Source organism: Cyprinus carpio, chromosome B17 (assembly GCF_018340385.1).
Source record: "Cyprinus carpio isolate SPL01 chromosome B17, ASM1834038v1, whole genome shotgun sequence".
NCBI lineage: Eukaryota > Metazoa > Chordata > Actinopteri > Cypriniformes > Cyprinidae > Cyprinus > Cyprinus carpio.
Window position 1 is genome coordinate 23677668 of NC_056613.1, and position 15912 is coordinate 23693579.

Below are 15912 nucleotides of genomic sequence, written 5' to 3' on the forward strand. Positions count from 1 at the left end.
GACTTCAGGCGAGACGCTGAGGTGGAATGTGAAGGCTCAGCTTGATGCTAATCACCAAGGTACAATCACAAAAGAGAACCATGGCCATCACAGCATGCTGTGCCAAGCAGGCCCCATGGAAACTGCTACTACCTCTAGAGATTCAGGCAACATGCCAATTCCAAAGGGTCAGGGACTTGGGGGTGAGGGTTTTGGAGGGTGGGGGACTTTGATGAGGTGCTGTGGGTTTTGTTAAATGTTCCCACCATTTTCAGCCCTTTAACATTAGCAAGGAATGTTAATTGGTGTCCTCAGTGTTGGCCAGTCCACCTGAAGGTTAAAGGGATCGTTCACCCAAAAATGAAAATTTGATGTTTATCTGCTTACCCCCAGGGCATCCAAGATGTAGGTGACTTTGTTACTTCAGTAGAACACAAATTAAGATTTTTAACTTCAGCCGGTGCAGTCTCTTAGTTGTACAATGGATGGCAATGGTAACAGAATCTATGAGAGTAAAAATAAAAAAAACATGCACAGACAAATCCAAATTTAACCCTGTGGCTCCTGACAATACATTGATGTGTAAAGACACAAAACAACCGGTCTGTACAAGAAACTGAGCAGTATTTATATCATTTTTTTTACCTCTTATTCACGCAATGTCCGAACTGGTACAACTCTTGTGAACGCGCTTCACAGCAGCAGGCTACTCATTATTGTTAATCTTAATTATTATTAATCTTATTAAATTTGTCATTAAACGTCTAATGTATGATCTTATTTATTACTGTATTAATCTTGTTATATTGATCTTATTTATCATTTTATATTACTGTTTATATATTATTGTATTATATTATTATATATTATTTTACTATTTATCATTGATCTTAATTATGATAAATTTGTTTATCTTATTAATTTTGTTATCTTGTTTTTTAAAAAAAGGTTAATCATCCTAAATATTCTGCAAGTTAGGATAAGCACAAAGAAAGTCTGAAAGCCTTATTCAAATGGGAGGAGTGCTTAGGAAACCTGTTTTTAACCCCTATTACGAATAAGTTGGTTTTTTTTTTTTGTTTGTTTTGTTTTTTTTTTGTGTTTTTTCATGTAGTTGTTGTAATATTGTGGTAATTTTTTATAGTTTTTTTTTTTTTGTTAGTAACATCAGTTGATGCAATAGCTGCTGAACTAACAACAAACATTTCTAGTTCTATCAATCAAAGCCATCCATTGTACTACTGAGAGACTGCACCGGCTGAAGTTAAAAATCATAATTTGTGTTCTACTAAAGAAACAAAGTCACCTACATCTTGGATGCCCTGCGGGTAAGCAGATAAACATTAAATTTTCATTTTTGGGTGAACTATCCCTTTAACTTATTTGCCATTCTTAATTTTGGCAACCCTGATTATAAAACAGTTTGGACGCCATTTACATGATAAAGAGTATATTCTTGTGATCAGATCATTGAGATGATTGTGAATACCAGCTGTACAAAACAAGAAATTTATACGGAAAATGATTTGATGGAGACTGAAACTTGCTCAAATGAGCAACCCCTTTATTTGTGAATCTTTCAATTTAGTTACAAAACATTAGCATTTTCTTGAAACGACAAAAGGTGTGGATACTATGAAAGTAAAAGTCATTCAAATCAACCATTATGCTGGTAAATAAAAAAAAGAAGAGAAATAAAACAACAAAATTAACTAACAAACAAACAGTTCTTACACAGTCTCCTGACATCTTGTCCAAACACATAGGAAATTAACGACAAAGTTTATACATTCCAAAATGACGCTCTCACGCTTTTCAGGAGAGCAAAACAGTAGCTTGGATCAGCACTTGATTTAATGCTAGAGTAAACCAGAACATCGTCTCAAATATGGTCAAACGGCTGGTGTTAAAAATTAAAACTCGAAGCATCACAGGCACTCTCAGAAGACCAACAAAAGTGATCCGTACCTACCTCTGTGCGTGCAGACATATCATTCAGAGAGCTTTGGGTTAATGCTCACTATATCAGAGCTGGAATTAATGTAATGCCTAGAAAGTGAATCCAAGATCTGGTGGACAAAGCAAGCTCTGGTCCCATTCCATACACCAGAGTTCATCAAACTTTGAATGAAGTGATAATGTCAATCACTTTCATCCATTCTTACATGTAATGGTCTGTGTTTTTTCTTCAAACAAACAAATGTTCGGCATATCGCCCCAAAGATGTGGCCATATCAGGATATCAGGATCAGGTGAGTCACTGGAGAGGCACTGTTATTAATAGAGTCATTCAATGGCAAAAACAGCCAATCCAGTCATGTGTCCAGAGGAAGAGGAATGGTGTGCTAGTCTACAGGGTTCACGTTCCCTGCAAAAGGATTCTGGGAATTAGTGGTAAAGTGGAGTGCGTGACGAGTGACTTCTCCTCCGTGCTAAATGTAGAACTGATGAACAGCCAGCTGATCCATGAACGGCCGCACGAGGTTATCGGTGGCAAAGTAAAAGACCAGGCCGAAGGTTATGGAGATGGGGAGAGCCGGAAGGGCCTTTTTGAAGATGGCCAGAAGGAGCAGAGTTAGACATAAACCCTGAGGAGAAAGAAATATCAGACTATTGTAAATGCTGACAAAACACATACTAAGAGTGAACAGGTTATACACTTGCTTAGATAGACATCTAATTGGGAACGATTCATCTGTGTATTCTGAAATGACTTCAGTTTTTCAGATGACGTCACCACTTCACACAATCCAATCCATTTTGATGAATAAGAGCTCACTGAACATCCTGTTTCACATTTAAATGGGTTCATGGTGACTTTAAGCCAGACACTGTGTGTGAAATGTGTAAAAATGTTAACTAATCCATAAGACCATACCTTCCCCAGTAAATACATTACAGTCCATTCAGACAACAGCTCTGTATTACAAGTTTTCTGTAATGTTATGTTTAAATATGCAAATGAGACATTATCTAACTAAATATGCACTAACATGCATACATTTCCAGAACCAGGTTTCATTTTGCTGATATATTAGAGCTTTTTACAATGGGGATGTTGAAAGGATCCATACATTTAATGAATCAGTTTTAATTTTGATGTTATATTAGAGATTTTTAAATACTGCCAATAACAAGGAAATGTTTTTTTCTGAATATCTTATGAATAAAATGGTAAAAAAAAAAAAAAATTCTTTTATATATTTGTATCTTAATTGAAATCTACAGATGCAAATAGGTGAATTGTACCAAAAACAAACACTTAAATGTGTATTTTGGGTGTTTCCATTAGACTGAAAAAAAGTCTAAAATCTAGAAGCAAAATTGACCAGTGCATAAGAAAACAATGGATTTGCCTCAAGTATCCTAACACTTTTTTGGGGGCTTTATACATGTATGGAGAATAATACCTGAATAATGCCTGATTTAGCGAGCTGTATTTATTTCTTTGGGATACTTACGATGAGGATGGCAACAAAGCAGGCTATCGTCGTGTTCCAGTCACCGCTGGCCGTGGCTGATGCTTTACCCACCAGCATACTGTAAAAGATGAAATCTCCCAAACCCAGCTTCACACCCCCTGAAACACGCACACAAACATCAGCATGTGCACGAAATCCTGCTCAATGGGGCTACAACAGGAAGTGAGGGTTTTGTTTGTATTAAACAGCAACCATATTTTATAGCGGATATGTGACCCTGGACCACAAAACCAGTCATAATGTTCAATTTTTTGAAAATGAGATTTATACATCATCTGAAAGCTGAATAAATGAGCTTTCCATTGATGTATGGTTTGTTAAGATAGGAATCTGGAATCTGAGGGTGCAAAAAAACTGAGGGTGAAAAAAAACTAAATATTGAGAAAATTTAACTTTTTGGTTGTATTGATTTTGTTGTTGTCAATGTTTATTTATTATAAATGATTATTACTAATAAAAAATTAAGTTTTGATATATTAACAGAAATATTTAATTAATATTTTCATGGAACATGATCTTTACTTAATATCCTAATGATTTTTGGCATAAAAGAAAAATGTATAATTTTGACCCTTACAATGTATTGTTGTCTATTGCTACAAATATACCTGTGCTACTTATGACTGCTTTTGTGCTCCAGGGACACACATAATTTAAACACTTAATTCTTTTTTATTATTTATTATGCAAAAATTTATTTATAATACTAGTTGACCATTGTGGCCCATTCCATGGCACTACGTGAAACTATCTGGACCCCATTGCTGCATGAATTTTGAACGGACCACATGTGGTCTGATCATGTGACACGGACTTCAGAGACATGGGGGAATTTAGGGGTGCTGCTCATAGGAATGGAGGACAGAACCGGATGAGTTACTGCAGATACTCACGCTCTTCTTCGTCTTCCACGGGTGGCGGGCGAGCGGAGGGCAACTCTTGGATCTCTCGTCTGCTGTCCTCAGTGGACTGCATGGGGCCGAGCTGATGCTGCTGATGATTGACCCACGCCGGTGTGAAACCGCCATCATCCTCCGGCTGAGCCGTGGGTGCCACGGCATCTACAGGAGAGAGACTCAATGAGGAACACTCACAGTGACAGTGATCTACAGCCGTCTGAGAAAGCAGAGTTTAACAAATGAGTAGCAACACAAAGAGCCAAACAGCGATCAGATGCAGTCAGTGCTGCTCACATGATTCACATTTACAGTAGGAAGTAGGAATAACTAGCGATTCTGCTTTTTAATGCCCGGTGACAATGAAGATAGATAAAACACATGCATAACAATTACTGAATTACTTTATAATTACTTATTCAATTAGAAAAAAATATATATATATATGAAAAGAAGATTTATACCTTAGTCAGCAACTTTATGAAACCTTATATTTTTCACAAATGCAAAAAGCTACAGGTACAAACTTCTGAAGCTCTCGCAGCTTGATTTTTTTTTTTTTTCAAAGTTTGCAAGGTTTATGAAATTAAATAATATAAATGCATATTTGCTAAAAGGTATCATAGCACATACCGTTCTATAACGAATAATAGAAAAGCAAACGCTATAATACTTATTTATATACCACTTACTATCTTTAATAGTTTTGTCTAATTTATTATTATTAAAATAAAAGTCATTTCAAAATAAAAGTTTTGCTCCGACCTCATCGGTCAAACACATCAACCAAACAGAAAAACATATCAAACGACACTGGTAATAATAAATAAATAAATAAAAAAAGTGGCAAATAATTGATAATTGGTTGATAATAATCGGAAATGTTTCTTGAGCAGCAAATCAGCATATTAGAATTATCCCGAAGGAAATCACAGGAATAAATCACATTTTACAATATATTCACACAAAAAACAGTTATTTTACATTTAAATAACATTTCCCCTTTTTACTGTTTTTAATGTATTTTTAATCAAATAAATGCAGCCTTAGGCTACGTTTACATGACAACGATCTAGTCAAAAACTGAAAAGACTTTCTCGTGTTTTTAAAAAAGGTTCACGTATACACAACAACGTTTTCAAAGCGATCCGCGTTTACACATATCTGCGAAAACGGCCAAAAACGCTGTATTATGTATGCCAGGCCAGTAGTTTGCGCTGTCACCTTGTCAGTAAACAATATCTTTAGGGAAGTGATGATTAAATGTTGTATATGATGCGTCTCCACTGTTGGTTGTAATATTGGTGAAGTAAATACACACTTTGCTGACGAACTCTTGAGCAGCAACAACAGTACCATATACTCCGCCATATTATGTTTGTTCGCACTTGCTTTTAAAATCGACACATGCTGCGTATGTCTACATACCTAACACGTACTACGCATGCGCATGACCTCACCATTTTCAAAAAGTTTCCCGTATTGGGTGTTTACACAGAAACAATAACGGTGGCGTTTTCAAAAACTTGCACTTTGAAACCCGTTTTCAAAAATGTGTGTTTTCGGTCCCCAAAGCACCGTTGTCATGTAAACAAACAGGCAGAACACATAAAAAGTTTCCTGTTTTTGGCTGAAAACGTTGTCTTGTAAACAGCAGAAAAGACTTCTTACAAAACATGAAACCTATGAAAGGTAGCTCATTAGTCAATGTTTTATCTAAACAATGAAGCATTTTTAAGACAGATCTGAAATGAATATTTCTTCAGTAAAGTGGCTGTGAAGATGCACAGTTTTACATGCAGTGTGATTCCGGAGCTCTCGCAAACACTCACCCTGGTTCTCCTGCTGAGGAACTGGATGGCTGGAATTATTCCTGGGCTCTGCGCTGTCCGCCATATTAAACAGCCACACCATGGTTGCTGACGAATCAAATGGGCGCACATGTAAATGTGACGATAGCAACCAAACATTCAATTTAAACCCTGAATTCAATGATTCACGGGCTGAGAAGACAGAAGTGCTGAGAGGTTTTTCTTACAGGAGTAGATGAGAGCAGGGAAGATGGGTTCATTCCTCTCTTGAGCTGTTTCCACGAGGATACGCAGAGGTCCTTTCGGGCACAACACGGCCAACAGATCTACAGAAGAAGCATTCATTATTAGCAGTTTAACCTTGAGACCATTACTTCACAGCAGATTTACAGCATCTCTATAAACAGCCCAGATGAACCTAATAAAGTCATCTTCAGTGACTGACCGTAGACAGATATAGCAGCGAGGATGAGCCAGGCGGTCCACTCCGGCAGGTACTTGATGAAGACCAGGGCCATGAGAGCGCTGATCATGATCAGATAGGCCTGCTGGAGCCGCAGCGGACCCTTCCAGTGGATACAGATCATTCCCACCACACCGAAGTTCCAGATGATCACGGCTAACGTGAAGTAGTCCATGGCCACGTTGTACGTCTTGAACACTTCCCTGGTGTGAAGAAACACGTGTGCGGCTGTCATCAGAAGCAATGCTTTCATGCACGATCATCAGATAAATCTTGATTTTTGTTAGCGGTGTTTATACTGCATTTTACCTCTTTTAAAACTCCAATCAAATACTCTCTTCACCGCAAATACCCGTCTCTACCCAAAATACATCAACACTGACTAAGGGCTATTATGGTTCAAAAAACATATATATATACAGTACAGGTCAAAAGTTTGGAAACATTACTATTTTTAATGTTTTTGAAAGAAGTCTCTTCTGCTCATCAAGCCTGCATTTATTTGATCCAGAATACAGAAAAAAACAGTAATATTGTGAAATATTATTACAACTTAAAATAATAGTTTTCTATTTGAAATACTTTAAAAAAATAATTATTCCTGTGATGCCAAAGCTGAATATTTCAGCATCATTACTCCAGCCTTCAGTGTCACATGTAACATCCAGTCTATCACATGATCCATTTAGAAAATCATTCTAATATTTCTGATTTATTATGAGTGTTGGAAACAGTTCTGCTGTCTAATATATTTGATGAATAAAAGGTTAAAAAGAACTGCATTTATTTCAAAAAAAAAAAAAATTTTAATAATATATATTCTAATAATATATTTTCTTTACTATCACTTTTTATCAATTTAACACATCCTTGCTGAATAAAAGTATTGATTTTATTTAAAAAAAAAAAGAAAAGAAAAATAATTTATTTTCCTTTAGTGAGTACTGACCAGTAGTGTATATTGTTATTACAAAATATTTATATTTTAAAAACATAGTAAAAAAAAAATCCCTTCTTTTTTTTTTTTTTTTTTTTTACTTTTTATTCATCAAAGTGACATCCTAAAAAAAGTATCTAACATTCTCGCAGCATGTAGAAAAAATTTAAGCAGCCAGAACTGTTTCCAACTTTGAGTAATGAATCATCATATTATGACTGATTTCTAAAGGATCTTTCACTGTGCGATCAGTGATAATGATCCTAAAATTGAAGAATAAGTGGCAGCTTTGCATCACAGAAATAAATGATAATTTTAAAGTATAATAAATTTAAAAACAATTATTTTTAAATTGTAATAATATTTCACAATATTACATTTTTTTTTTCTATATTTTTGATCACAATAAATGGCCAGGCTTGAATCAATTGAGCAGAAGAGACACATACTGGCCATTTTCTTTCAAAAAACATTTAAAAATAGTAATGTTTCCAAACTTTTTGACCTGTAATGTATGTGCATTGTGTGTGTGTGTGTGTGTGTGTGTGTGTGTGTGTGTGTGTTTACAATCCAAAACCAAATCTGGTCTCATGTCATTAAAAAAATCTTCGTAAGAATCAAATGAAAAATGAGAAAAAAAAAAAAAAAAATTCTAGCTGCCAAAGCAAAATTTTCAATTTTCATTTAGTTAAAAAAAAAAAAAAAATTCTTGAGTATAGAATATATTTTTGTACTGCCCCCAAAATTTTCAATTTTCATTTAGTTTAACTTGATGTACTAAAATTGATAATATAAATTACAAAGCAAAATTTATTAAAATTTATAATATGATTAAAAAACACAACAAAATATATTTAAAACTAAACAAAATTTTAATATTTAAACTAAATGTCAATGGTGCTAAAGTAACAGGACAAAAACTGCAGTTTCACAGGGTCTTTAATAATAGTACTTAAATCACTTTTTAACTCATTATTTACAGCCCAAAAGCAGCAACACTAGTACAAAACAAACAGAACTCACCCCAAATAAATGAAGGAGAAAAAGAAGAGGAGGAGAAGGTTGGAGAAGAACAGCCAGCCTTGAATCACCTGCAAAAAACCCAAACAAGAGAAAAACACATCATGAACTCGCAACGTGGGTCAAAGCGAGTCCGTGAGCGTCCTCCAGACTGTGGAGTGAACAGACCTTGTAGCATCTGTACTTGTAGAGCACCACCAGCACCAGGGTCATGACCACAATCACACTGATCATGATGGCGGCGTTGAGCATGTGGTTGGTTGATCGCTGGCTGCCACCGTCTTTTTTTTGTTCTCGGGGAGGGGTGTGTATATTGTCATTTGGGTTTAAAAAAACAAAAACAGTTCAAATAAAGAAGTAAAACTGCTCTCTCAACATGACAACCTTCAATGCATGAACATAAACAAACTTTAACAACCTAACTCTTACATTTAAAATTATAAATATACTGTCATATTTAAATTATATTTTACTTAAAGAAAACAGTGTTACTTTACTACCTTTAATATACTATTACAGTTTTTGTTCATAATTTGAATTAGATTTTATTTTAATATTTCCATTTTTAGTTAAAGTTTTAGTAATTTTGTTTTTGTAATTTTTATTTATTTATTATAAGTTTTTATTTGAGTACTTCATCTTTTACTACACAAAAGTGAGAAATGTTGCCGGAATTATTTTATTTCAGTTAATGTCTTGAAAATGCTGAAAATGGTTTTTAATGGTTTTGTTAACAATAATAACACTTTTATGATTAGCAAATTTCACACCACATCTACAGTAGTCAATATTTACGTGGATCAAAGAAGTTCAAAGTTGTCCTAAGAACGCTTTTTTGGGTTTTAGGACAGCTTTGATGAAAGGTTTTGATCCACTTCAAATGTCGACTAGTATATTTTTACTTAAATGAGAAAAAAAAAAAAAACCCACAGAACTCATTTTCATTACTGTTATGCTTACATAATAGCATGTTATTTATTCATCATAGTGTGTACATTTACTTATATTTCATCTATCGAAAATCACTACTGATAATAGTTCTAAATTAAATAGATAACTACAGTTATCATACAGAGTAAAGCGTGACAGTCGAGAGGGAACCAGATGTGCAAACTGCATGTTAGAGGACAAAGCAAGAGTTTATCCAGTAATGAGGGGTCAGTGAAGCTTTAGCACGGTCTGGAGGAGAGTCACTGCCACTGCATCACTGGACACACTGACCAGCTGCTGTTCAGTCCATTCCTTACTCATGTAGTCCTGATACACAGATCACGAGATCCTTCCAGACATTTCAGAGCTTCAAACTTGTGTTTTCTGATGAAATTGTGCTCTTTAGAAACAGGTACAAAGTGGTGTTTTCCAGCATCATGAATGTAGTTAGCTGTGTGTAACTGGCAGGATGTTGCTAAAGTGTTCAGAGTGCTTTGTAGAGCATTGTGGTTATTAGGAAGTCTCTATGATGTTCTGGTGTTTATCATCAGCCAGGCCAGAGCCTTACGTCTGATTAGGGATGCACGCTATTATCGGAACGTTATCAGAATTTTTTTTAAAAAAAGTGAAATTTAAATTTAAATAAAAAAAGAAAAAGCCGATATGCAGTTTTATTTACTTTGGGGGCGCTGTTGGCTGATTTGTAATAAAATGAATGTAAAATGAGCATATAATATTAAATATAAGGAGCTCTAAAAGATTTTTTGAATTTTTACAACTCTTTCGCTTTAGACCATCTATTAATGTTAAATCCACAAATAAAATGTTAAGATTTCACCTGAATCTGTCTGAGAAAAAAAAAAAAAAAACAGCAGATTGATTTTATTACAGTTATTTTCAAGGCTTTAAATGTACTCTCATTAAAAGAAGAAGTTTAATAAAGTTTATTACCTCTAACAAATAAGTTTTTGCTCAAAACTAACCAAAATTCAAAATAATTTGTTTATAATTTCTGCATCTGAAATATATATCGGCATCGGTTATCGGCCACAATGATTTGAGAAATATCGGCAAAAATCTAATATTGTGCATCTCTACTTCTGATCAGCTCAAGCTGCATGATTTGAGGAATCCTTCACGTCTGTAGCACAAGCAGGATGAGTGACGCACAGACGGTTCATACTCGGTGTTAAGGTTTTGCTCAACTTTTATTTTAGCAGCATATACTATTACAGTCTTTGTTAATGTTTGGAATTAAATTTTATATTTTGTTTTCACTTTAATGAACGTCCTTTGTACGCTTTTATTAATTTATATTTATTAATTTTAATTTATTTAAATGTAGGTATTTTTATTCGGTTTTATTTATAAGTTTTAATTTATTTAGTTTTTTTTATAGTTATCTAATTTCACAGGTTTATTTTATTGTCGTTCACTTTTAATCACTGTTTTCGCATCTCTTACTTAAGAATTCGTTTCTATGATCAATTCGTTCCCTCGTTTTAGTTAAATCATGGGTTTTCTAGGGAACAAATTAATGAAACATGGACAGTGGCCACAAATGAATAAGTGATAGGAACGAATCAACAAGTTGTAGGTATGAATTATATATTTATATAATTTCACGTCTGCAGACCTGTCAAAGCGCAGAGCCAAATATGAAACATTTATCTGGGGAAAGTATAATTAAACATGACTTAGTTACTACATTTCAATACAAAATAAATTTATATTGTTTCTGTTTTAATGTACTTTTAAAGTTTGGATCACATTAATAGCGTAATTTGTACGTTAGTAAATTATTTTTGCAGAAGATCCAGCCCCGTCATCGCATGTGTTTTGTGCATGACCCGCTCGCAGCCCAAAATTAAATTGCTTAATCGACCATCGATAGCTTTAATCGATTGCATCTCTTATCGACAATTAATCGATCACTAATTAATTATAGACATCCCTATATGTGACCCTGGACCACAAAACCAGTCCTAAGCAGCACAGGTATATTTGTAGCAATAATGCCAAAAATCATTAGCATATCAAGTAAAGATCATGTTCCATGAAGATATTTTGTAAGTTTCCTACCCATGATTTTTTTGCACCCTCAGATTCCAGATTTTCAGATAGATGTATCCCGGTCAAATATGGTCCTATTATTATTTATACAGCTTTCAGATGATGTACAAATCTCAATTTTGAGAAATTGACACTTATGACTGGTTTTGTGTTCCAGGGTCACATATGTAAGTAGGAAGAATTTGGCCTTTCTCCTGAACAAACACAACCGTGATCAAGTCAGGACGTGATGCTGATTAATATTTAGCATTTTCTGATTCTAGGCACGAACTAACTAATTCTGTCAAGCAGCCCCGAAGGCTAGAACTGAAGCCCACCTCCAGTGAAACTGATACTCACAGCTGCTGGCCGTCCTTCTGCGTGTAGAAACTGACCGATTTGATGGTGGCCACAACCACCACCATACACAGCGTGACGGGAATAAACAGCATGATCACATGCTTGGCTCCGTATTTGAGAGTCAGCTCCTCGTCCTCGTCCTCCTCGCTGTCTGTGAGCACCTGCGGGGGCCGTGCGGTGGGCGGCTGTCCGTTCAGCTCCACCTCGTTACGGCCGGGAGTCGTCTCAGTGTGCCGGCCGACCTCCGTCCCGTCGTTTGACTGCAGAGAGAGAGTCAGTGTGTGTTTTACTGTGTTTCATACCGGGGTCTGGTCACCAAGGCTGCATTTATTTGATTCAAAATACAGTAAAACACTAAAACTGTGAAATATCACTGTAATACCATTTAAAATAGCTGTTTTATATTTGAATGTATTTAAAAGCAAGAGTCTGCAATATTCGGCTTTTTTCCTCTGTTCTGATGTAATAACTTTGACAATTATGCAGATTTTACTATACTGGACTTTTTTTTTTTGCATAGGTTTAATTTAGAAACTTCATTAATAGAATGATACAAAATAGCAATTAATTAAATTACTAATGATGACAATTACGTTTTTTGTTGTTGTTGTTGTTTTTACACTGCGTTCCATATTATTATGCAAGTGACATCTCGATGGGATGCATGGAGAGGATCTTGAGACTCCAGTAGCTTTTTTACAGCTGCTATTACAATACAGTTCATTTGTTTGACAAACTTTCCTCAATAAATCTTTATCTGACCAAGATCTCCTGAGCTCTAAGTCACTCACAAATCTTTTGACAGTTCAATAATCTCTGTTAGCTTTTTGCAAAATATTGTTTGTTTTGATGCTTTTGTCAAGACATTGCATTGTTTAATACTTTTCATCTTCAGACAGATCTTTCTTCCTCTCCATATTTCATGAGAACTGTGACTTGCTTAATAATGTGGAACAATCTCTTCAAGTAGTGTTTCCATTAACCTCAGAAGACCTCGAAACTATTGACCAAACCTGTCTGAGATTGATACCAGTTATCTAAAAATATGTGAAAAACATCACACACAAAAATCTGACTCTTTATTGTACCGAAATCCTATTGATATGTCACTTGCATAATAATTGGGAACGCAGTGTAAAGGAAGTCTCTTCTGCTCACCAAAGCTTCATTTATTTGATCAAAAAGAGTAAAAATTGTGAAATATTATTATAATTTAAAGTAACCATTTTCTATGTGAATATGTGTTAAAGTGTAATGTATTTCTGTGATGTGCAGCTGTATTTTCAGCATCATTACTCCAGTCTTCAGTGTCACATGATCTTCAGAAATCATTGTAATATACTGATTTGCTGCTCAGGAAACATTTGTTTTTTTTTGTTGATGTTGAATAGGTTTCTGATTTTTATAGATGTTCAAAAGAACAGTATTTACTTGAAATAGAAATATCTTGTAACATTATAACTATAGGCACAAAACATGTATCAGATTTTCATATCATGATCATTACTGGAACTCTCAGAACAGTATACAACGTGCACATTTAAATACAATAAAACAATAAACACTGTAAAGTAAATAAACGCTTCCAACTGATTAAAGGGCAAAAGATCGCAGCTATAAAAAAAAAAAAAACGGCAATAAAAATCAGAACACTTTCAATCGAAATCTACAGCATGATACTTCATTACGTATTATCAACAAATATCTGAATAGTTTTCTTGCTAGCTTTATTATTATTATTTTTAATATTTATGGCCATAAACCTGTGGAAAAGGAAATTAACACCAAGCAAACTAACAATGTTATCTGTACAGCAATACACAAGGGCAAACCCAAGAGTCCAAGTACTGCACCGTCCCGTCAGGAAATAACAGCACTGAGATCTCCAGCTGTGCCAGGACGCTTGAGATAAGCCTCCAGCTACAAACAGTGATAAATACCTCCATCTGACGCTCTCATGGGTGCGGCCCTGCCCCGCTCTGACACTACTGAGGGAGCACTACACATAACACTTCATCACAGGTTACTTCTGTAGATGACTACATGACAGTGAAGCACACAATCTCAATACATACCACAACATAAACTACACTACTTACCACATTATTGACTGCATTTTCCACATGATCAGCCATTGATGCTGTGAAGGGACCCAGCAGCTCTACATCACAAAACAACACAAATAATCACATGAGAATGTACAGTTAATGTTTGTATTTCTGACTGCTCAGTTCTTTGAGTGTAAGACGATTTACATCCAGAAAGAAGAACTTGTTAGATGAATCTTGATGGTATCTTGAACTCGGGGTATTACTGTGGTTTTTGATTTAATAACCGCGCGCGCGCGCGCATAAAAAAAAAACACACACAAAAAAAACAAAAAAAACACACACACACACACACACACACACACACACAGAGCAGAGGAGTTTCCTAGTTAGCGCTTCTGGTAGCCGCTTGATTATCAACGCGAATCGGCTACAAGTGAAAACTGTAAAACGAAACGGAATCAGCCCTACATTCATACACCATTTCGTGTAAAATTAAGAAACGGTGCTGTTCAAATAACATCGTTTAAAGATGAGCGTATGACAAACCTGGAGTCTGAGTTCACACTGATAAAAGCCCCCAATACTGTGAAGCGAGACAAGGCGAGACAGACCGGAAGCGCTGCGAAAGGTCAGAACTGTGTGCTTGTCATAATAAAAGTTCATAAAAAAATTCAGCGGTATGGCGTTCACTGTTGCAGACAAACTATTAAAGGGGTCATGTGTTGCTAAAAAAAAAAAAAAAAACTTATTTTGTGTACTCGGTGTAGTGAAATGTGTTTTACGTGTTTTGTGGTATGAATGTTTTACGTGGTTTAAGGTAAAAAAAAAAAAAACAACAACAAAAAAAACATTATTTTCCACATACTGTACATTCTGAAACACGTCGATTTTTAGACAAAGCTCATTGGTCTGAAAAGCGAGGTGTGCTCTGATTGGCCAGGTATTCTGTGCATTGTGATTGGCCGGATACCTCAAGCGTGTGATGGAAATGTTACGCCCCTCACCATACTGTGATGCGTCTCCCGGCGCGACCAGACAATAACACTAAAACCCATTACAAACGAGGCATTTGTCACTTCCAGTGGGGACATAATTACTGTCTTTTTACGCGTTGCGTTGCATAACGTGCCATGTAAACATAAAACCATATCTGCATTTGTGATCGGAGAAACGACAAACAAGCTTACTCTACACGCTGCTTAAAACCCGCCATGAAACTTGCATTAACGTCAAACTTATGTAAATTAATGGAGAAAGTTATTGTCCAAAGATTATCCTATGAACTAGAAAGAAAGGACAAATTATGTTAATATCAGTGTGGATTTAGAAGTAAAAGATCAACAGTAGATGCATTAATTAAGATAAGTAATACAATAGAGAAGACTCTTAAAATGAAAGAGATTATGGCAGAAGTGATTAATCGAGATTTTCATGCACATTTTGTCAGTAAAGCCGGTTCTGTGATCAGTAGTAAATCTCCATCATCTGCCTTCAGGTGGAGCAGCATTTACTACACAGAGAACCGTAGTTCTCTGAAAAGCTATGCAAAATCGTGTTCATAATCGCAGGATTATTAAATCGTTCGTGATAATGACAGCTGTTTGTGTATCTTCTCAGTGAACTATGGCTCTGTGTAGTAAATGCTGCTCCATCTGAGAGCACGTGAAAATACCACATTTAATAACATATTTTTACTCCAAGCTCACTTCATAACATCAGTCGAGTGATGATGTGGCTTCTTAGAGTAATTAAGGCACATAATATTTCATTGTATTTTAAGCAGTGATAATGGCTATGTCATTTAGCATTTCATTATATATATACTTTATTATGATGAAAATGATAACAATAAGAACTAAGATAAACCATATATTGCCATAGTCGTGTGTTTATTAGTCACGTAGAATCAATGAAAGCAGCTAAATCTTCTG

At 35.2% G+C, this 15912-nt stretch overlaps 1 protein-coding gene across 1 annotated transcript; it reads right to left on the bottom strand.

Annotated features, from left to right (window-relative positions):
- Positions 1 to 1526: 1526 nt before the first annotated feature.
- Positions 1527 to 14650, bottom strand: LOC109054589 (presenilin-1-like). The gene is made up of 11 exons (XM_042742866.1): positions 14528 to 14650; positions 14030 to 14091; positions 11931 to 12190; positions 8757 to 8901; positions 8592 to 8659; positions 6614 to 6834; positions 6396 to 6494; positions 6190 to 6276; positions 4355 to 4522; positions 3441 to 3559; positions 1527 to 2567 (listed from the first exon to the last, which is right to left on the bottom strand). Exons 2-11 carry the CDS (start codon positions 14063 to 14065, stop codon positions 2412 to 2414), a joined length of 1359 nt encoding a protein of 452 aa, XP_042598800.1. The 5' UTR covers positions 14066 to 14091; positions 14528 to 14650; the 3' UTR covers positions 1527 to 2411.
- Positions 14651 to 15912: the final 1262 nt, after the last annotated feature.